Here is a 23678-nt window from a genome sequence, read left to right as displayed (position 1 = left end):
TTAAGTACAATGAAATACTGCATTGAGTCTGAATCCTCTTCTCCCCAGAAACTTCTTTTATTTGACCAGAGAACTAAAAAAAATCAATTCTTCATACAGTTCACTGCCACGTTTGTCTTTGCCTCCCCCAGGATGAGGTTTATGTTGCTTTGTTGATCCAGTGTGTTTTAGCAGCAGACAAAATTTCAAAACATTTCCCTTTCAAGAGCAATTTTCTACACCTGTATTCACTTGAGCTCTGATGATAAAACCAAAAGCCAGGCAGGAACAAAAGGCATACAGAAAGGATGTAGGGCTGTTCCAGAATTTATGCAGGATAAGCTTTTTCAGGTAAAGGAATTTAAAAAAAAAAGAGAAATTTAATGCAAAAGAAGTTGTAGCTACAGCTCCTAAGCTGTCATTTTCCAGCACAGTCAATGCCTTGGCTACTGAAGGTTAAAGCTTGCCCATAAGTATGGATAGCAGAGCATACAAAATGTATTATTTATTTTGAGGAACACCCTGCAATTATTCCTGACATATTGTGTAATTAGCCAAAATTACAGCGTATTCGCCGAGAGTGAAACAGAGGATAGAATAAATATTATGTGTGAGCCCAGAGTCAGTGAGCACATTTCATCTGGGTGCAGACATGTCTCGTGAACCAACCAAGCGTCGTTCTCCCCAGCCCCTTGGGCTGTGCCAGCTCCTGAGCCAACACCCACAAAGGGGAAACATGGGGAGTAAAATCCTGATTTTAATATCCCATGCCAGCAATGGGAGCTCAAGAGCCGCATGAGGATTTAACAAATGGGAACACCCACACCTGCAGAGCTTTCAGGATGACTGAGCCAAAGCTCATACCAGAGAAGAAGGGGTATATTCCCATATATGTTATCCCAAGAGAGGTGGAAAGACGAGCTTGGAGGATGTCTGGAGAAGCTGCTTGCTTTGCTGCCTCGAGCTGACAGGAGGAGAAACTGAAAAGCAGCTATGCCCTCCTGCCACGCTTGCAGCACCTCTTGGCTTGCAGCTTCCCAGAGAGAAGATTTCCTACAGAACTACATGTCAGACTCATCCTAAGGACCCATTCGATGGCTTAGAAATCCTGGGGAATGTTGTGGCAATGCTTTGTGTATACAGTTACAAAGACTGTGTTTTGTTCTCTTGATTCCAACGTGCAACGTAAAACTCCTTCGCTGTTAATCAGATTTCTTCCTGGTTTCCTACAAAGATGTGGTTTGGATATTAGGACATTCTACCCAGAATTGGCTCTGTGGGAGGATACAAAAAACAAGTTTAAGAACATCCTTCAAGGAATGCACATCTGGAATCAGCGTAGGACTGAGGTTGGACTAATCAACAGGTGGGGTCCCTTTCAGCCCTGCTGCTGGGTGACCATGACTTGGTGGCATTAGCACATTCTGTAGTCTGAGTTTTTGACAGAGTCCCCATCTCCCCTTACCTTGAACTGCCCCATGCAAAGCCCCCCATCACTAACAGTGCTCACATGAGCAGAGCAGACACCATCCCTGCTGTTCAGGCTTGCCACAATGCTGGGATTTATGCTGTTCTCAGATGCTACATCTCTTCACTTCCCCCATCAATCCAGCAGGACTGAAATACTGCAGAAACACTGAGAAGTCTCTCATGCAAACAAAACATACAATGGAAACAACGACATCAAACTTCCACCCTGCTCTGAACACCTAGAAAAGTAAATTCATTAAAATAGAAAATGGACAGAACATACTACCAACAAGCACGGAGGAGAAATTGATCACTTCAGGTGCTATCAGTCTGAGGGGCGGTACCTGGTCCTACCAACACCAGCTCACAGAAGTGCCCTGGATAATCACTGGATGGCACCTCAGGGAAAACTCTGGGTCCCAGTGTCATTCTGCAAACTTTAAATAGTCCCAAATGATAATATCCTCTTTTGCTACAATATCCCTTAAGCAATCTCACGGCATTTTCCAATGGGATGAGCATGTGAAACTCCTTTATTTAACAGGTAATGAGCCTGTGATGTGGAAAAAATTAAAGCTTGAATCAGTCGGGTTGTATTACAAGATTTTTTTTCGCTCACAGGACTAGTGCAGCTTAAGCATTTCTGTAGTAGTTTGGAAACATTTTGGATTCAAAACTATGCTGTTACTAAATTTCAACAAATTTTATACCACCCAAATGCATAATGAAAATGTGCTGCTTGTGCCATTCTGGTCTGAAACATACTTCAAAGAGCAAGATCATGCTAAAAATGGCCAAAATTCCACCACGTGACTCGAAGTTCTTTCCTTTTGCTTTGTGAAAATACACCTTTTTAAAATCTGCATAATGGTTTTAATTTTCCGTTAGGGCCAAAGGTTTCCTTAAAACTAATGAAAATGCTCCACGTGTGAGAAAGCCATCATCCACTTCGCTCTATCTAAAGCTCTGTTTTAAATAACAATGACGTTTTATTGCTCATCTCTCAGCACAAACACCTCATTTCTGATATCAGGCAGCCCTCAGGACTCCAGTGATACAGGCAGGTTTACCTGCCGCCCAACTGCCATCTCAGAAATCAGTGAGCTCCCTCTCCAGGGATGTGTGTGCTGAGGATGACACAGTGCAGATGGAGTGAAAACAGAAAATCTGCCTCTCCAACAGGTTTATGAACAAAGCTCCTGCTCCCTCAGCTGCCCAGGAGGGCTCAGAAAACTTCACTTGGTGCTTGCTAATCATTCAAGAGCTACCATGGGGCTGTAGCTCTAAAATCTTAGAATTTATTTAATGGAAAGTAGAGTAGAAGAAGAAACAGGAGGAAAAAGAGAAGGAGAAATGTTTATGGAAGCAAAGAAGATAGGAGTGGCATGGAATGAAATTAGCTGAAAGCCAGAAGAAACGTTCAGCAATGTTTCAATACTGATGCTGTGTGCCTGCCAGCAGGCAGAGCCCATACTGATGAGCACCCCACCTCACTGTAAAAGCCAGCAGAGAATTGCTAGTTACACCACACGCTCTGCCAGCCCTGTTAGCCACAGTAACAGACAATCCCTGCGAGAGCGTGATGCTGATCACCACAGAATGACCGCAGGGACAGCTGCAGATCAATACAGAGGCAGCCAGTGACTCACTCCGGCTCCAGTTACAGGAGCTGTGCCAGGAAAACCACCAGCTACAGAGCAGGTGGATGGTCCAAGCTCCTCACCTGCCAGCATCTGATCCCTGCATCTCCTGTAGCCCAGTAGCTCCCAAGTCCCCAGGGAACCCTTCAGCAACCCAACCCTAAGCTGGGCGCTGGAAGCCAAAATGAGCTGTCTTTTTTCTAATTTCTACTGCTTCTCGATGTTCTGGAAAACATGGACTGGCTTTTTGCAGCCTGGCTTCATTTGCAGCTGACCCATTCACTTGACCTTTTGCAAACAGTTTTGCTTTGGGGGATGAATGAAATGTATTTATTTGGCAGCTCAGGCAACATGGGTGGCAACTGCTAAGCAAAGAAACTATCTGTGCAGCCAGCAAAGGGAGGAGACAGCCAACTATGCTATTCTAGATAAATATCAATTAAATGAGCATGTTCTATTAACCCCAAGACCTCTCTTTTCTTCCTTCATTTCAATCCAAAATGCTTAAGTATCTCAAGAAAGGAACATTTCAGGGGAATTTTATCTTTATCATAACTGCAATCAGGTTTCAGCTGGAGAAGAGGCACAAGTAACAGAATTACATTGCCTCTCTGTGGTTATTTTGCCAGTTCACAGCATGTAGCTGTCCACTGGATGTAACACCTGCCCTTAACAGAGCAGGCTGCTGGAGGGTAGGTGAGACAGGAGTGCACAGAGCACTCCGCAGACACTGCTGTGGGATGTGGGAGAAGCTCTGTGCCCTCCACCAACGTTGTGGCTGTATCTAGCCCTGGATCTTCATCCCGACGTACAGCCCCCACCATGAGAGGCAACCAGCCATTTCCTGACACCTATCAATGAAGTCACACACTCCAAACAAGAACAATTGTGCTGAAAAGGTCCCAGAACGAAAGACGGGGAACACAGGCAGGTGACAGCATAACTGCTTCTCTCCTTTCACCAGAGCTGCCCACCTTCTGGCCAGTGCAGTGTCAGAGGTCCACATCTGAGGGTTCCTCTTCAGGAACACAGCAGTGCCAGCCAAACACCATTGGAAATAGAGTTAGTTTTTGTGTTCGGTAACACTGAAGGAGGAGGGGGCACTGAGGCAAGTCAGACTGGATTGCACAAAATTCCACCTCCCACACAAAACTTCAGGTACAACAGGTGCACATGCTGCCAAGAAGAGAGAGGAGCCACTACTGCTACCTCCCCCCTTGTTGTATAGCACAAGAGCTCAACAGTCTTCCAAACTTAAGAACTCTGCCTAGAGCCACAGAACCCCAGGCAGCATCTCCTCAGTGGGTACCCTAACACAGCAGAACAGTCACCTCCTCATGACAAACCCAAAGCCACAGAGCAGATGCAGCAACACAGCTGCACAGACCCCATCAGTGATGCTGCTGCTTCCAGCATTAACCTTCATCTCCCACTGCAGCCCACTCCACAGGGAAAAGGCAGAGAGCAGAAATGCCTGAAGGTGCTGCATGGAGCCTCACCACACCAGCAACCAGCCAGAACCTCCTCCCAGAAGACTGGAAAGGCTCAGGACTCAGGTCACCACCCTGATTCGTGGCTTTGTCCCTCTGCCACCTTTAGCCAGAGCATTCTGGAATCAACACAGGACAGAAGAGGTATTTGACAAGTGCCGGCTTGCATCCAGGTGCATTTTCTCAGAAGCCACAGAAGCTCCATCAGGATGTCAGAAAGCCCCAGTTTCAGTGCTTGGAACAAGCACAGTTATTTGTCTGAGTTGCAGCACGGGGGCTGGAAAAGCCGAAGTGAGTGGTCTGCCTGAACAGTGAATCCCACAGTTGTGTTCCACAGCTCTCAAGAAAGATGCCTTCTGCTTTACCATTTTAGAAATGTGTTGTAGCTGCTATTTTCAGAGGTACTGTTAAGGAGCTGCAGCCCTACAGCCCTGTGACCGTGCTGCACAAATTCAGTCTCAGCACTGACTCCCCTCAAAGAACAAACCCCCTGTTCCTGCAAGCTGGAGGAGAGGCACCCATGAGTGGGTCCATGGTTCTCCTACAGCTTCTAATAGAGATGCAAAGTAAAACCAGCCTCTGGAAAGGCCGAGTTATTTCAGCATTCTGCTACATGTCAGAAGACGGCGAAGATAAAACAATAGATGTAGTAGCTTACTCCATGCTCAGAAAGGATAATGCACTAACATGAAGAATCTTGTGTTAGCTGGGGAATAGAGATGAACCACATATTAAACAGGAGAACAGAGTACAAAGGTACTGCTCCCTGATAGACTGCAGCAAGTACAGTCCAGGCACGGAGTAGATGACTTCAGTACAGGTCACTTCTCAAGACATTTTCGAGATCGAGACACAACAATAATGCAGTCATGGCAGTGACACTACGACAGCACACGGAGCATACGGAAACGTATCTGTATTCAATGATTAGTTCTTTATTTAAAAGTTAGTTCTTTGGAGCTGCTTTCTCTGACCTGTTCTTGTCTATGCTCTTGGTCACCTTCTGCCAAGCCACGGAGCTTGCAAATATGAAAGGGATGTCAATCTTTTACATGTTTTGCTTGATAAAATTCTTCCTTTGATTTTAATAATAACAAATCACAGCTTGGTTTCAACGGTACAGGAGCAGAAAAAAATCTCAGAAGTAATGCGCACATGACTGTTCAGAAGGATAGATCAAATGAGACAAATGTCAGAGGGATGAAACAAACACCTATTTGGCCACTGTGGTTCATGGTATTCCTGTTTGGGAGGGGAAGGAAGAAAAGCAATAAGCCCAACTGCATTTGCACTTGCTCCCCACCACAGTGAGACTCAAGATGATGTCTGTCTCTCAAACAGCCTCATCAGCTTCCATGGCAGCTCTGCTGTCCTCACTGCCCTAGTCAAGCTGATGATTGTTTTGGTTAATAGGTAACTTATCTGTTAAAATATGAAGTATCTGGTCTACTGGAATTATTCTAAATTTGTGTTGAATTCAGCAAAGCAAGGAAGATAGGAAGAAAGAAAACCTTGTCTCCATTTTGGCATTTTTTTGGAACTCAAGCTTTTGGGTTTATATTTCAAAGGAACATTTCATTTAGAAGAACACCTGAAAGTTAAAGAAAAATACACACACCAGAATCTTCTAAATGAAATTGCACCTTCACCCCCCTCCCCCGAAAAAAACCCCAACAGTTGTATCAGTCAACGATAAATTGATTTATATGGATCTTTTATGGTGAAGGAAAATAATCACTCACAAACCACTTTTTGCCCTGACTCTCCCGTTTGGCTGGTGACGGAGGAATCAATCATTTGTATTGATCTAATGGAGAGCCTCTGGTGGCTAACGATTTCCACTGCTCTCACAAGCACAGCTACCCCTGGGGCCACGGGGACAGAAGATATCCATCCCTCTCAGAGCTTGGATGACTTCCATGGATTTTCTTGGCATCAACCACACTCAGTCCAGAACTAGTACGAAGCGGCTTACTGACTGACACGCTCGCTCATAAGCTGTGTTGGGAAGCAGAGTGACAGCTGAGTTTTCCATGCTCTGGAGAAAACCAGGAAACAGCAGCTCTTTCCCAGATCTTAGAGACTGAGAGCTTGGGGTTGCTATCTGACCCCCCAGTAAACGAGCACCGTGACATCCACCACATCTACAAGTCACAAATGTGTGCAACACCACCCCCAGGGGATCAACTGGATAAAATGAAACCCATCTGCCAAGCTGTCATGAGCAGGAGGGAGCCTCTTCCTTCCTCCTGATTATGTCGGCATTCACTAGCATGGGTGGTGCAGAAGGAGCTTCCAGCACTGCCCCCAACCAAGGAGGATGCATGCCCTCAGGACTGTGCCCTTCCCCTTGGTGTTATCCAGGGTCATGTCTGGCTGGAGACTTGGCATTCAGGCACTTATCTCAGCTAGCACATCTACCAGCTCTTGCTGTCCAGGTGATGCCACATTTCCAGCCATTTCCATTCCCATCAGCCACTTCTTAGATACAGGGCACAGCACCAAATTCTACAGAGCAGGCAGAAGAATGCAATGGACCCCCCCTTGGCTGGGCACACACCCAGACACACATGGACACGCTTACAGAGGAGAGCTGGGATCCAGACGGAATTCTCCTGCAGGGAGCAGCTATGCCCTGGGTAATGCAGCCGGCATTCAGACAGTAGCAACAAAGTGGACAAATTCCACAGGTTGAGCAGGTATTACAGCTGTTCTGAGATGCACCACTCCACAAAAGCAGGCAAGGACTATGAGCTCAAAAGGTAGTTTTTACCCTGAGCTTCAATTATCATTTTCACCCTGCATGAAATCAGAAAGGACTTCAGGATTTAAATCGGGGAATTTAACAGCTTGCAGATGACAGATTTCTCAAATGTTTTAAATGAATCTCTGAATGAACAAAGTCCTTCTATGTCCTTCAACTAATGTTGCTCTTACATTTTACATATACTGCTGCAAAAACATCTACTTCCATATATTTTTAATTCCAGATCTCTATTTATTATTAAAAATGAGAAATACCGCAAAGGGAAAACATGGTTTAAGTTAATGCCTTTTTTCTATGTGCAAGCCATTTCCTTCACTTTGAAAGGAGCCTTTACATATCCTTAAGGAAAAGCATCCTTTCCCTGGAAGAGCACAAAACGTGTACCAGACAGGGGAAAAAAAAAAAAGGAATTAAAAAACCGCAATTTTTTTTCCTGGGGTGAAAAACCTGTTTAAGAATGAGCTCTGCATTCTGAGCTGGTAACTCATCTAGAAAAGCAGCATCTGAGAGGACTGAGACGATGCTACACAGTGCCTGGCATTGCCTGACCCAAAGCTGCCTCAATTCAAACATGATTTTCCCAAGTACTAACACCCTTTCAGTGGGCTTCACTGGGATAAAACTTCTAGCAATCCCCACAGATACTGTGCCTGATGCTGAAGCCTGTTTCCCTTCATGCAAGGCTGCCAATTTGGTCAGCTTTGCTGCTCAGTGGCCATGGCACGATGGAAGGCCACCTCTACCCCAGCTCTCTGGGGTGTGCCCTGCCTGAGAAGATGGCTGGTGAAGCAACAGTGACAGCTTTCACAAACAAGCTGGACCTACCAGCCCAAGCTTTTCAGACTGCTATAAAACAGCTAAAGAAGGGACATGCTTGGATGCTTTAATTCAGACACAAAGGGAATGAAACTACTTGGTTCAACTCTTTGTTGGCAGGGAAGTCATGTAGAGAGAGCAGTTTGTCAAGTCTCCAGCATTCAACTCTTGGATCCATCAGTCCCTGAGGAAGAATCCACCTCTTGAACCTGTACCGACAAGGCATGCCATACAGTAATTTCTTTTGAATCCTCTATCAAGTCACTATGGTTAGAGCAAAATATATCATTTATAGACGTGCAGTTGCAGCAAATCACCTGTGTTAACTCACAATAATGGGATTAAGCCCATATGTCCAAATGTTCAGTTTAGTCCACAGCACTCAGTGTCCTTATTTGGCCTATCTTAAACTAGTAAGTCATCTTGGAGCAAAACACATCCAAGAGCTCTAAAGAACACAGTGCGCATGTGAGACAGCTGCCTTCACCCATTGAAAAGACAGACAAAATTAGTTCCCATTTTACAACACAGTCCCTATTGCAACCAACAAATGAGATGCTTCTGCAAAACAGACAAACGAGTCTGTTTTTTTCCCAGGAGCTGATAGTTCTGATTATACAAGACATCCCTGCATGGATCTGGTTCTCCATAGCTTGCCAAAACCTTTGACTACTCATGCCCAGTATGCGAGACTCAACTGCTCCAGGGTGCAAATTCTCCCTTCCCATATGAGAGCAGGAGTATGTCACTCTCACTTCACACAGGCTGCAAAGTGGAGCACAAGGTGCCAACCAGTGCCAAGTACCTCCGCTCACCCACGTCTTTACTGAATATTTTAGTTACAGCACTGCTTGAGTCACATATTAAAACATGTAATAAACAGCTTACTTAATAGATGTAAGCTCATACAGCTACTTTACAGAAGCAAAGAGCAAAGGGAACATGAACCTCCATCAGAGTTGTATCTGTGCAACGTGCAAGCTACAGCTCCACCACTGCTGCATCCTGAGCTCTGTGGCAGCCGGGCCCAAAGCGCGGCGTGCTGGTCCCAGCACTGGGAATTAGGTCTCTGTGTCAGGTAACTGCTCCATAGCTGGAGCTGGTCTCGCCTTCTGTAAAATGGGAACAATCCTCTCCATTCAGTACAGCTTGTTGAGTACTATAGATGAAAACCACTCTGTAAATTCGAAGTATTTTGACAGTTATTCCCCATAGTCATAAGACACGGTCATGTTTAAAAAGGTAAGAAGAGATCCCCTAGCACTGTATCATCCCCAAATACAACTGCACCTCTTTTGAACAGTGTGTTTCTCTCATTCCCTTCACTGACTTGCAAACTACTGAACCAGCATATCATTAAGTACACATAATCACTGGGGTTGTGGGTCACTGCACAATGTATGCACATTTCTTTAAACCACTTTCAATTCATTTGCATGTCATTTTCTGTGCAGAAACTGGATTCTGAAATGAGCAAGTTATCTGGGCACAATACACTCCCCTGAATAAACAATCTGAGCAGCAGAATCCCTGCAGCATACAGCCTCCGGAGCAGCACACCCAAGACCAGGAATACAATGTATCAATGAAATAAATCCCTAGTTAGAAAACGGACGTAGGGAACTAACACAGACACAGTCCATAGCGTAGGAAAGGACATTTAGATCTTTTTTTCTTAGCAACTTAATTCCTCTACTTCTTGAATTTTATAAAATGAATACACAGTACTGGTTACAAGGGATTGACTGACAGCTCTGAAGATTGAGCAGCTCTATTTTTACAACACTGAGTAGCACTGATCCTCCTTCTAAGTCAATAAAAAGATTGCCTAAAATCACTCTTGCCTGTAAGTTATAGAAAATCTTCCTCAGCATGAAAGTACATGCAAGTTGAGGGAATTCATAAAACTCACCGATTCTTCACAGGCATTTACTGAGTCCAAGGAAGGAGAAGTGGACCTGTGCAGCTGGGAGCACTAGGGTAGGACCAATAGAAAGCCTTCCCAACCACATCCTCCTGGAAGTCACTCAAACTTCCCAGCCCTTTTGCTCCTTAGGAGACTGCATTTAATAGCAGATCAAGATGGAGAGGAAGAGGAATAGAAAAAATAACATCAGTAATACTCCCAGTTCCCATTCTTGATCCTGCAAAGAGTGATTCCTGAGACAAAATGCCAACATTTTTTGGGCAAGAGCCGTGTTCTGGTCTTGGCTCACAGATTAACTAATATACAGGATAGCCACCACTCATCATAACCTGAGTAGGAAGAAAAAGATAGGCTACTTTATCCCTTTGAGTATTTCAAGTCACGCTATATTTTAAGTATTTTACAGCTTCTTGTGATACCTGCTTTTCAATAGACCATTAAAGAAATCAGTTTCCACCGCCTAACCTATGCATTGAGTCTTCAAACATTCTCACAACTAAATACGGTCCCTGCCCCACAGCCTGTGAATCTGGCAGTGCTGACAGCAATCCAGAGTGATTATTCTTTCCCCTTTGTTGACAACAGGGTTGAAAGAAGTGGCCTTCTATGGTGAGAAGCTTTGTCCCGCTTCCTTATGTTTAGATAAGTCCAGGTCATGTACATCAGTCTACAGATGAGAAGAGCAGCCTTAGCTACTTCTGACACCTTGGTGGAAAGTCACTGTCAACAGACCTCAGCTGTGGAGAAAGGGCTTCACGGAGAGACTGGTTGACAAATACAATACTAATGTATATGGAAATCATGGAAGGGTTACACAGGCTGATGGTACATCCTGAATGGCTAAGTGTGAATGACTATCCCTCTTTTTTAACCATCATACTGAAGAACATCTTGAGAAAACTACATCTTCACAGCAACTTCTCAAACCATTCTCTGTTTTCTTACCTTTATGGTGACTTACAGCGGTGAAAAAAAATAAAGCAAGACATAAATCATAATGCCACTCAGAAATTATGGAGGGCCTATTCTTGCCAGGTGCTGAGTTCTCACGCCTACCAAGGACAGCTGAGAGCACAAAGCAATGCTCAGAACTGAAACTGTGGGTGGTGGGACTTCATTGTGGGAATGTGAGCACTAGGGTGTACACTAAAGCGAAGTTCCTCACAAGGAACCAAGACTGAGCACAAGCAGAAAAGAATAAAGAAAAGAAAGAAGACAAGAAAGGACTACCCTAAACAGCATTTCTAGGTCCTCACAAACTCACTATCAGGTGTAACCGTTGTGCAGCTGCCATCAAGAAAGCTTTCTAGGCTAATGAAATTCCCCGTACAACTCTGCTCTTGAGGTAGCACTTGATGGATTTAGTTATCAAATGGCCACAATTTTAACTGATCCTCAGTTTATCGATTTCCTTGTCTCCATGCAGAAAATGAGAGACCATTTTAAAAACTTATCTACGAAGAAGTGGAAAAACACAATTCTGGGTGAAGCTTGGAAAAATGAAACCTCTGGGCCATTTTTGCGGGAGAAGCCTGTGTGCTCACGCTTCGGACAGTGGTGAAGGGATGCTGGCAGCAGGTCACTGCCTACCCATCCCATCAGAGCAGGGGAGGAGATCCGCCAGGACCCAGGCCAAAGTTGAGCGCGGAGCAAGCCTCGCCTCCAGCCGGTACCCGGCGGTGCCGGGAGCGCCCCGGGCCGGCCCCTCTCCGCGAAGCGGGTTCCCACGGCCCCGGCCCGCCGTACTCACCCGGTCTCCTCCTCACCGGCCTTTTCCTGCCGCTGCAGAAGCGCACTTTGCTGAAGACCCCCAGGACATGCCTCTCGCATAGGGAGCGCCCGTCCTTGCTGGGGCTGGAGCGGCGCTTGGAGGCGGACACCCGGTCGCTGTTGGACTCCCTCGCTTGCCGCTTCTGCCGGATCAGCGAGCTGGCGATAGCCGCTGCCATCGCCGCTCATGGGCCCCCCGCGCCGCGCCGCGCCGCTCCGCTCCGGGGTGCGCCGCCCGGGCGCGCTGGGGCCGAGCCGCCGCCGCGCCCCGCGGGGACCGGGGACGGAGACGACCCGCTTAACGCGCTGCAGCCCCGAGTCCCGGCGCCGGGGTGGGCTCAGCCGGCCAGGCGGAGCAGGGCGCCCAGGCTAACAACCATGGCTGGACGCCGGACCCCGCCGCCCATGGGTCTGTCCCCGGGGAGCGCAAATCCCGGCGCGGGCGGCCGTCGGAGAGACCCCCGGCCGGGCTGGCAGCGCCGCGTAGATCCGGGAGCGGCCGCCCCGCTGGCGAAGGTCCGCTGTGTCCAAAGGATAAGGGGACGCGGAGGATCCGCGGGTCCCTGCGGCGCGGTGCCGCTCCGCTCCGCCCGGGCGCAGGCGGCGGCGCTTCCTCCCTCCGGCCGCCCTCCGGCGAGGGGCTGTGGGATGAGTCAGAGACCCCTCGGCCCGCGGGCAGCCCCGGCCCCAGCGCGGTGGCTCCGAGGCGCTGCGCGGCAGGGCGCGCACATGGACGCGGCTCCGCGGCCAGGCTCAGGGAGAGCCGCGCTGCATTTCTGTTCGCACTCCTCCTCTTTCCCCTCTCCCCCCCTACCCACTCTGCTCTCAGAGAGGGCGGGAGGGGAAGGAAAAATCAGCCACGGAGAAAAGCAGCAGGCCAGCAAACAAATTAAAAAGAAGGGGAAAAAATTAAATTTAAAAAAAAAAAAAAAAAAAAAAAAAAAAAAAAAAAAAAGAAGCGCCCGGCCGCGAGTGCGGGCTCACATCGCCGCAGCTCGGCGCCCCGGGCTCACAGCGCCATAGCTGGCGCAGTTTCTCCTGCCCTGCTCGCCGCCTCTGCCCCGGCACCGGCTCTCCCCGACGGCAGCAACCCACATCGTCCGGCCGACCGGGCGGCCGCCGAGCGCTCGGCACCGGGGCGGCCCCGGGCCCGGCTGCCGCGGCGGGGACGGCGGCGGGAGGAGCGATGCAAGGCGGGGAGGAGGTGGAGGAGGAGAAAGCGGGGGGGTGCGGCTGCCACTGCTGCTGCTGCTCCGTGCGGGGCTCAGGATGCTCCGCGGTGCCGCCCGACGGCGGCGGGGCGAGGAGGAGCCGAGCCGCGCCCGCTTCCCGCCTGCATCCTCTTGCCCGACCCGGGAGGGGGAAGGCGAGGAGAGGTGGGGGGAGGAGAGGGGAGGGGAGGGAGGGGCCGGGGAAGCCCCCCCGGACGCCCACGCTGAGCAGGGCTGTTGCCAAGGCGGCGGGGAGCCCCGCAGCCCCGCGGCGGCCGGGCAAGAGCCGGGCTTCGGGCTCGGGGAGAATTGCAGCTGCTCCCGGTCGCCCTCCTCTACGCAATCCTACGTGATCGAGGTTAGGATGAGAAATACGGCGCAGGCAAAGCGAGGCAATTGCAGCTCCGCGGCGGCTCTGCCCCTCCGCCCGAGAAGACCCGCCGCCCCCGCCGGCAGCCGGGCTTCCCCGGCACCGCAGCCCTCCTGGCGGAGCCGCCTGCCCCTCCTGCAGCCACCCCGGCAACCTCCCTGGCCACTGCTGTCGGCGTCCGAGCACGCAGCCTCGGCAGCCGAGCGTGTCCGTGGCTTTCCCTGCTTCTCCGTGGAAGCAGAGAGAAGGGACAACCCCGGCAGCCCGAGGGCTGCTCTGTCGGGGGCCGGTTCCTGGGCCGGGGAGCGTGCGGGCGGCTCCAGCGGCGGTGGGCACTGCTGGGCTGCCCCCGGCCCCACGACACACCGCCATCAGCGGGTGCTGGGCCGGCTCCCGCCTATCTCCAGCCACAAAACCGCACCGAACAAAAGTGAAGGTGGAAATACATCTCTGGTTATCCAGAGAAGTAACTGCTGCTGCTGCTGCCACAAGGATGGTGCTCTCCCGATTTCAGGTTCACGTAACAGGTAGCGATGGTAGCTGCCAGGTTAGTTAGGTGACCAGCAGGATACCTGGGGGAGCGCACGGGCGTCGGGGTGGAGGGAGGGGGGATCTCGGCTGGGAAGAGAGGACGCTGCTACACTTTGGCGAGTAGCAATGACAGGACGGGATTAAGCCAGTCCTCAAGGTGTACGGGTGATGCATGTTTCCAGCTGACCAGGGCATTTTAAACCAGTTGGTGACACGCCCAAGGAATTACCAGTTTTAGCAAAATAATCTCCTTTACTTCTACATTCTAAAAATTTTCTAAATTCTTCACCTCTAGACTTCAGCTCTAAATAATTTTAATGTATTGGGGGAAAAGACAACTGAAACAACCACCCACTGTGTCCACAAAGATTAACTAAACTCTGGCATTACTTCCTGATTTTTACTCTTAGTCTCTATGCATACCAAAACAAGGTGGAATCAGGTTCTCCAGGCTATTGATCTCTTTTTAACTACTGCCAACTTCTTTTGAGCAGATTTTACCATCCTAGTCAATAAAGATTTTTCTTCCCTTTCCTGTAGCTAAAATGCTTCATATTTTAATTTTCTCTATCGGATTATTTCACTTGACATCAAAGAATTATTGCAGTACAAGGAACAGGCATGGCCTAAAGAAAGCTGTTTGCAATCAGAGAATCACTGCCTGAACTGCGAGTGAATTATCCAAAGCTTCATCTTCAAAGGATGTGAGCCTATCTTCATATCTTCTCAAGAAAGAGGTTTTCTATCTGTATACAAAGATACTTTTTTTGCCTGTAGTTTTCAAGTCTTTGGTGAAAAAATGCTGGTTTATCCACCCCATATTAGATAAGTCTCAGTTATTTTGATGTGAGACTAATTTGTTTTGTTGTGTAGCTGTTAACTCGGAGCAACAGCTCTGCACTTAAAAATTATCTTAATCAGTGATAAAGTCAGTCACAGTATTTTTTTTCCTGATGATTTGTGGATCTGAAAAGAGAGTTGCTGCAACTCTTAAGAAAACAGGCTTCTCCCAGGTCTTTCCTGCTTCTGCAGTGACTGAAAATTAAGCCAAAGATTGTGAAACTGGATGTAGTGTTGCATTTGCCAACATGCAGGTCTGTCTTTATCTATAGATGGCCAAGGAGTCCACGGGGTTTGGTTCTGAACACGGGCACAATGCCATGAGCTCCTGGTGACATTACTGACACGCACATCTGCTCTGCGCAGGTCCCATCATGTCCCAGCTTCACAAAACTTTCTGAAGGGCCCAAGCTTTTATAAACACCAAGCAAGCCGAGAGTGGTCTTGAGCTGGAGAATGGAAGGCCAACCTCATCATGCTCCTGCACTGTCATTTTCACCAGTGAAACATTACCTTTGGTGGGGTGCCAAGTGAAACAGAAAAGCCTCCATGTGCTTTCATCTCTAACAGTGGAAGTTCTCTCCTTCAACTTCCATTTGGGTAAACAGGGCTCAAAACCGCTTCCATTTTCATCTGTATCTTTGAGGGTTGTGCAGCATCCACTGTTCCAAACCAACTAGCTCCTGTGAGATTCACAGGCTCCCTTCCTCATTGCTACCAATGGAAGCTGAATTGTTTGAGCAAACTGGGCCAATACGGCATTTTTCCTTAAGGAACATAATTTTAAAATATATATATACATATAAGATAATATCTATATTATATGGTTATTATGGCATTTTTTCTTGCATGTCTCTTCTCTCTGGGCTTCCTCCTCACTTCAGTCCCAGTCTGCAAATCTGCACAGTGCACCCTATGAAAAATGGAATGCAAGAGTAGCACCGATCCATAAAATAACCAAGACAGACTGTTTTGATGACATTGGAGAGATATGCCAGTGCTCCTGCAGTTTGTGGAGAAAGACCCCATCTGGCACAGAGTAACAGGCAGAAGTTCAGACTCTGTGTGGCTCTTGGAGGATCAGACTCATTGTGCTCACAAAATACCTCCACCCCAAACATACAGGATCCTCTGCATGACCAATATCAATATTTCAAGACATTGCCATTTTTGAGGTTTCATTCTCTTGAAAAATGAACTCTTCTGTCCATAGTGCTGAGGTTTAAAATGAAGGCCTGGTAGAATTTCAGAGCTTTGGTGACTTGAGCAGAGAAGAGATCTAGAATTGCATTCCCTTACCTTCCTAAACAGAATAATCTATCTAGGTCAGAACGGAGGTTATTGGCATCTTTCCTTAGTGAAGTGCAATAATTCCCGCAGGGTTGCTAACAGAATATCCTGTTTATTTTTCATAGAGCCTTCAAAAGCCATGGGCTGTGTTCTGTAGATTCAGTCATTAGGCATATCTCTGCTTTACTAATTCTGAACACACCGAGCTAACTACAGATACAAACATATGCAGGTTTTTTGCTGTTTTATCTGCAGAGCTACTGAAAATGCATACATGAAAATTAAGGAAGAGATTTACATTTAATACCGCTTTAAAATGTGTGTGCACGTTGCTGTAGTTGAATGGGAAAAAGAAAGACACCCATCTCTGGCCAATAATTATGAATGGCCTAATTCACCATTTTACAGCAGCATAGCAACAAATCTCTTCCAATAGGAAGGCACTGTTGAGTTTGAAAGTCTGCATGCAGACACCTCTTAAGAATTGTACCAAATTTCCACACTGTGTAAATTACATCTAAAATGTGCATTGCCAGGGCTGCTTATTAAGCAGAATTAAGCTCATATCTATGTTTTATTAACTTTATTCTTTACAAGGTAGCCCCTTGTTGCATGTCTAGCATAATTAAAATTCATGCAGCTTTGGCATTCCCCAGTCTCTCTGCGTGGGCGGACTTTTTGAAAAAAAAAAACAAAAAAACATGCCTGGGTAACCTGATAAAGAAAAGACAAGACCTTACTGCATTTTGCTCGGTTTCTGTGCAGGGTAATTCTGTTTACAATGCATGAGTTTGTATCTATGTTTGGATGCCTAATAAGAATTCACATGGCCACTTTAAAATATGCTATTCAGGGAGAGAGATCTGGCCCTAAAACAGCAGCAGAGTACAAGAACTGGCCGGCTTTTCTGGGTTGTTCTCTCACAGCTGAGCTTAGAGCTGACTTGGCCTTTTAATAAACACAGAAGAGCCTGCATCACCTGATTGCTATATTGAAATAATTCATTTAATGGGCCCTTCACTCCCCTTTTTGCCTTCAAAGATTCAATTAAACAAAATTTGCAACTCATCACAAGAAGTATTTATTAGTTTAGCTGGTGTCTTTCAAACCAGCCTGGGGAGAAGTTGGGTCTGTCTAGGTGTTAAAGCGAAGGGCAGGTATGCAGTTGGCAGACTGCAGAATGAAACCATTATTGCAAAAAGCAGCACCAACACAATAAAAACAACTGCAGCCTAGAAAAAGAAATAATTCTGCTAGGATTTTATACATTTACTTTTTTCTTTTTTTTTTTTTTTTCCTTTTTAAGAGAAGATTTTCTACTTAGCATGAGCTTTTATTTTTCCTTGTTGACTTGTCACCTACATGAGGTGGAGGCAGGGCAACACAAAAAAGCTTTGCCTCATTGAAGGGAACTGAGGCTGTCTAGAAATCTGAAGGATTTTTCTTCAAGAAGCCTCCTGTATGGATGAATAGACTTTTGTCTCCAGGGCTGTGGAAGTACCTACTGGGATCATTTCCCTGAAATGAAGCCTGAAAAGAAGCAGTGGCAGGGAGCATCTCAAGCTGTTCCCACATATAAAGAGAGACCTCCCTGCAGACAGGTCAGTGCCTGTCCCACATGCCAGAGCCAGACCTGGGGCCTGTTCAAGGTAATCTCATCACGAATCTGTTTTTATCACCTCAGCCCAACAGTCCTGCTCATCAACCATTCGGCCATTGCCTTCCCCAATGGGATCAGGACATGAAAAGCTGCTGTCCTTGCAGTGATACACTTCAGTTGTGGCTTCCTAAGTGGCAGGAGTCCAAGAGAAAGGGCCTGCATACCTGCCCAGTGACAGCTCCCACACAGCACTTCAGTCATAAGGGCAGTGTAGGGAGGAGGCCTTGCTGAAGGATCTGCCAACAGGGAGTAATGAAAGGATGGACTCTCTGCTTGCAGATCACCTTGTGCAAGGCAGAACCAAGAGCCTACCCTTGCTGAGCTGTTGGCACACAGACAACCAGCTGCCCCAGGCTTAGAAACACCCACCTACACATCTGGAGAGAAAACTCCATTATCTTCTTGCCTGTACTAGAGCTGCTGAATTTATGAGACAGGATAGACAGCTCTCTCTCTTCCCTTCTTCCTCCCTGTGCCTCCTCTTCCTCACTGGGCTTCTCCCAACACCCAGCAACTCCCTTCATCCACTTTCTTAGGGACTTTTCACCCATGGCTACCTGTCAAATAACCTCAAGTCACAGGAACTACGAGAATCCAGAAGAGGAAAGAAAGCATGGACTTGAGATTCCACTCCAGGTCTTATATTTGCATTCACAGTGTCTTAGAAAAAGACCACATCCCTTGTGCTTTTAATGCAGAGCAGAAGCTTGAAGTGAAATAAGTGGAATAGCCACCACCAAACTACCCCACTTGTAAGCCTGAGGCTGAATACACACACATCATGCCTTCCTCTGTCTAAAGCAGAGACTCAGTCCTCAGACCTCAGGATAGAAGCGCTTTTAAGAACAATTCCTACTCTTCTCCCTAGGAGAGGTCAGACATCCCCACTGTTCTCTTTAAATCCTATTTGATGACAACCTGTAGCCTGTTTTGGCCTACAGCTTCAAATAATGCCAGAGATGCCCAGATCCCATGGACACTGAACATAGTTGTGACTGAATTTACATGTCACCTGCATGAAGGTGGTGTGGTCTGAGCAAAGAGGGGACTGTAACCCCTCAGTGCAGCTTCAGACCCAGGGCCCCCAAGCCCCTGGGCTCAGGAAGTCTGAGAGGCTGCCCATACTTTTCCCTCTCCCTGGGAAGAAGGAAAACTCCTCATGTTGTAACCATGTAGCCAGTCACCAATTTCAACCAAAACCAGTTTCAAGTGTGTCAGGAAAAGCCTTTCAATTTAAAGTTTCCATCAAGCTGACTTTGCTGAAAGTCAAAGAGATCCTTCCTGATTATATCTCAGCTGAGGCAAACCAACCCGATTATGTGATTGAGAATGATAAAAAGGAGGGAGGGAGAGCGAAACCCCTATCATGCTCCTCCAGCAGGGCTGTGGGACCTTCTGCTCCACAGTAGGTCAGGGCTTGAAGACATCCACCTCCTTAATGCACCTTTGTGGCACTGGCATAGGTCAAGAGGGAGAGGAAGGGCCACAAGCTGTCAAGAGAAATCCCAAATTCCTCCAGACCTGTAAATCTGTCTATCTGCACATAATGAATTCTGACAGACCTAAAGAGGTCATGGAAAGTTCTCTGACCCAAAACTTCACTTGTCCCTTCATCCAGCCTCCAAATCCACAAGCCCAGGATTTGCAGCCTAAGCTAGGTCATATCTCAAATCCTGCTGGGTCAGCAGAGCAATGCTTCACTGGGGCAGCCCACTGCTCTGCCACACAGCAAAGGGTCCTTCCAGTTTGGAGAGCTCGGACGAAAAACAGCAACTCTAACAAGACCTGGTACTCCCACTGCCTTCAAGCTCTGCAGTCCAGGAGTGCTGGGACATTAATCCTGCCCTAAGGATGCCTCTGAAGTTGCATGCATTCAGATTGCATCTTACTTAACAAAATGTGCTTGTTTCTCCTTGAATACTGCAAGGGCATATTCAACACTAAATGTAAACGTGAGATTACAACTGTCATGCAGCCAGGACAAGGTTTGAAGACTCCCTCATCCCCTGCTGACCTAAAGTGCTGGGTAAAAAGGATCTGGGTGAATGCATTGCTTCCCCCACAAAGCCCTGGCTTCCAAGCACACCTCTTGCTATTTGCATTGTAATTTATTTCCCTCTCCAGCAATAAATCAACTCCTCTATCTCTCCAGCAAAACGAAATCCCGTGTCCTCTTTCCCTGGACTCTCAGAGCTGCTGCAATCCAGACGCCAATAAAGATATCAGTGGTCTAGAAGGAAATCTAAGTTTGCCAAGGATACAAAGACTAACGCAGTAGTAATTAATGATCGCAGTAAGTCTGGTGAAAATAAACTGAACTGACACAGAAACCGAGTTCATAGAAAAAGGTTTCCTTTTAACATAGCCACATCAAATCTCTGGGGATAAATTGTGCAGTCTGTATTACTTCAAGACTGGGCAATTTTCTTTTCCTCAGAAAGCAGTGACTCTGGGAATTGGGAACCATAAGAGAGATACAGCTAAGAGGAGCTTTCTGCACAGAACTGCTGCTAGGAGAGCCCAAGCCCATGCATGCATGGATGGAGCAATAGGGAGAAAAATGAGCAATGCTCATTTGTACCAAATCTGTATAAATACACTTGTACCCAGTGCAGCAAACACCAGTATCACGAGGTCTGGTTACCACACTTCAGAAGTGGCAGAACAAAGATGGTCTGAGGACTATGAAGATTATGGATATAGTGAAAGACGTGAGCAGTTTGGTCTCTTGGTTGCAGTAATAGCACATCTACAGGGATTCACTTGGGGCTACTCTTGAAAATGCTCTTAGTACTAGCCCATATTTAGCCTGTTAATACCATGGCCATTGATAGATTGGTGTGGCTAAAAATCTGGCCACAAAAGATAAATGGTTGAGAGCCTCAGTATCCAAGAAAATGACAGAGAAAACTTAGCCCGGACGGATAAATCTTTCACCTCTCAGTAAGAACATTTTTGAAAGGAGGGACTGTCTCAATCCAGCAAAGTCAGAGTGAGACCTGGAGGCTGTAAGTCAAGGCTCATGTTTATTGTTAATATCAAAGGTAATTCATCAAGAGAACAACATGGCAAGAGTTGTGATGGATTTGCTATCATTTCACCCTAAGAGCCAACCTCTTTCAAAAATAGATGAGCTGATACCACGGTGCACAGGGTACAAGGGACCCTGGAGAAGTCACCCGTGTACTGAGCCAGCAGTACCTTCATCATCACTGACAAGGCTGGTCCGATGGTCTGATCTCTGATCAGGTACCTGCAGCACTGTAAATCCCACAGCTCTCTTAGGAATGCGGTTCGCTACCACCCTCAGCTGAGAAAGGCTACTTCTAGCATCTAGTCCAAATCCCACTTAGCTACAAGTTTCTTGCCCTATTGATTATGCCTGCCACACAGGACTTACGGGGCTTGCTTGGTGCAGTCCTGACTTGAGTTATGGCAGAGATCAGCCTCAAAATCACGACTGGTCCCTTCTGCCCAGCTTCTCACACTCACCTGGTGTCAGTCAGTATTAGAGCTAAGATGAACAGAAATCCACTCTGAAGAAAATCTTGCATTCAAAGTTACGTTTCTTCCCCACGTGAAATGAAAATGAGACCTTTTGGAGCTCACTATGAAATGCCAGAAGAGAAGAAAACACACTGATGTGGTAGAACTCTTGGTCTCACCACTGTCCAGACCAAGTCTCTGCTTTTGCAGTAGGCAGAGCAGTGGCATGAAACTTGGCACTGAAATCCCTGTGCAACACACCCTTCTGAAATGATTATTTCCTTTCTCCCTTGCACGGTTTTGATAAAGTTGTATTATTCAAGAGAAAAAAGGCACCTCTACTGATTGTTTGGCAATTCCTTCTGGATGCATCCATCATAGCCTCCCAGCCTGTACCACTCACATGTGTCTCTCTGACATGAGTAACAGTTCCTGCCTTTTCTGCCCTCAGACTGCTGAACTCCCGAAATGCCTAAAGCAGAAGATGCAATAGCTATTCTAACCACCTTTTATAGCTCTTCTAGGACTTTGCAAGACAGCTTTTTGACATGGGCAACCACGTTTCCTTGCATCTTTTATCCATGACCGCTCTACATCTTCTATCTTGGACAAGGAATTCCTGTTTTCTTCTTCCCCTCTGCCCATGCTTGCCTGCCCTCCCCCTTCATATGCACATTCCTTTTCTCACTTCAGGGACACAATATCCCTTTGGTCTCCATCACAAACAGAAAAAAACATTCTGCTGCTGGAGCCTGCTACAAAAGGTAACTTATTGGACCTGGTGTCTGGAGACTACCCCAGTAAAACAGTGCAATTAAGCAGAGAGAGCAATGTCTTCTATGAGTCATTGAGAAGCAGGAAACAGACCCTGCTTACCCATAAAGTCATGATCTAAAGCATTCTCTGTTGAATGCAGCTGGGTCCTACAGAATGAGAGGTCAGGATCCCCTGAGTGTCCCTTTCTACTCCTACAAAGAAGGCTGCAAAGTTGGAAATGCTGCCCTCCCACCACCCCATGGGCAGCATCAGCGGCCCCCTGTGGCACCCAGCATGAGGTCCATGGCTTATCCTTGCCACCTGCCCCCAGAGCTTTTACAGGAGCCCATGGGCACTCCTGCCCCAGAGCAGGGGCAATCTCCAATAACAAGAGGAGCGGCAAAGCAGCCAGAAGCAGCCCAACAAGAGATGCTGTTGAGCTGCCAAGTGTTGTCAGATGTAGGGAAACTCACAAGAAGAGCTTTCATCTTTCATTATGATTGAATGCTTCTGCTCTAGCCTGTTGGAAATACCATCTCCTGAGATGCTATGGGTTCACTGAAGATCATGTGAGGCAGAATAAACCAAGGGGCAGGGTATTAGCATTTTCTTTTGGCAGAAGCTTATGCATAAGACTAGCTGTGCTTGGCAATTGGAAAATGCACAAGTGTGGGGGTGAGGAGCCTGAATTAAAAGCCACTTAAGTGGGTACTTGAGTAATTATTGGGAGGCTTCTGAAGAGACATTTTTGTCAGTAATTAAGGAGAACATCGCTTTGTGCTGGGTACAGGTGGCAATATGGCAACAGAGATCCTCAGCAATCCATGGAGAGATGACCAGCTCTCCATTAGCTGCAGAGGCGTGTTGGGATTTTCTGCCCAAAAAGCATCCTTCAGTCTTGAAAGAGGGCCAGATCAGCAAAGGGGCTGAAATTCTAATACTCTCTCAGTTTCAGATTTTCTGCACCAAGGAAAAGGAGGCATAAAATTATTTTTATGGAACTGCCTAGTTCCTGAGGTAGCTTCTCTTCAGCAGAGTTAGGTCCCACTGGCATTTCTGTCTTTCAGAGGCCCTGTTTCAGTTCCAGAGGCTCTCTATTCCTGGGCAACCTCCCCATACAAAGGAAGTGAAGCAAAACATGTTGGGCAGTTCCAGCCTGGAGGAGGGTTGGCTTATGATGCCTGTCAGTGGTTTGGACAGGGTAATTGTGATCTGGTTGCAAGGATGCTCTCTCTCCCCTAACTATTTTCATAAGCCTGATGCAAGCTTTGTCACTCATTTCCTTGGCTTTGGGAACCCTTCTGTTTGCTAAAGAATGCCAGTAATATATATTACCTTCTCAGTGTTAAAAGGCAAATCTATACTATAATCTAATCTATACTATTCTATTTCTTCAGTCCATTAGAGTAGATACTTCTAGAAACTCAGATACTAAACTAGATACTTCTAGTGCCTCTAATAGCCACTTCAGCCCAGCTCAAATGCTGTAAATGTGGAGTGCAAGAAGGTGCCCTCAGTTGAAAAAACTGATTTGATAGGGAAGCAACTCAGAACTACTTTTAAGTCTGCACTGACAAAGTCAAGCACTTTGGAAATTAAGTGTGTAGACCTGTAGCTATCAGGGCAGTGTCTGTCTTCTCATTAAAGATGCAGGTAAAGAAGCTTGAAGACAGTA

General features: G+C 47.0%; 1 protein-coding gene across 3 annotated transcripts in view; it reads right to left on the bottom strand.

Annotated features, from left to right (window-relative positions):
- Positions 1-23678, bottom strand: part of FGF12 (fibroblast growth factor 12) — a 218325-nt gene that overhangs the window by 85625 nt on the left and 109022 nt on the right. The window contains exon 1 of one of the 3 annotated variants that reach the window (XM_066193337.1): positions 11840-12294. The exons of the other annotated variants lie outside the window; for them this stretch is intronic. Coding sequence (XP_066049434.1) covers positions 11840-12038 — 199 coding nt within the window. The 5' untranslated portion in view covers positions 12039-12294. Of the gene's footprint in view, positions 1-11839; positions 12295-23678 lie in introns of those variants that run through there. 3 annotated transcript variants of the gene reach the window in all.

Source organism: Chamaea fasciata, unplaced genomic scaffold (genome assembly GCF_029207755.1).
Source record: "Chamaea fasciata isolate MVZ Bird 193981 ecotype frontalis unplaced genomic scaffold, bChaFas1.0.hap1 SCAF_11, whole genome shotgun sequence".
Taxonomy (NCBI): Eukaryota; Metazoa; Chordata; class Aves; order Passeriformes; family Sylviidae; genus Chamaea; species Chamaea fasciata.
The sequence above is the reverse complement of the archived record's forward strand: the minus strand, read 5'-3'. Positions and strand labels throughout refer to the sequence as shown.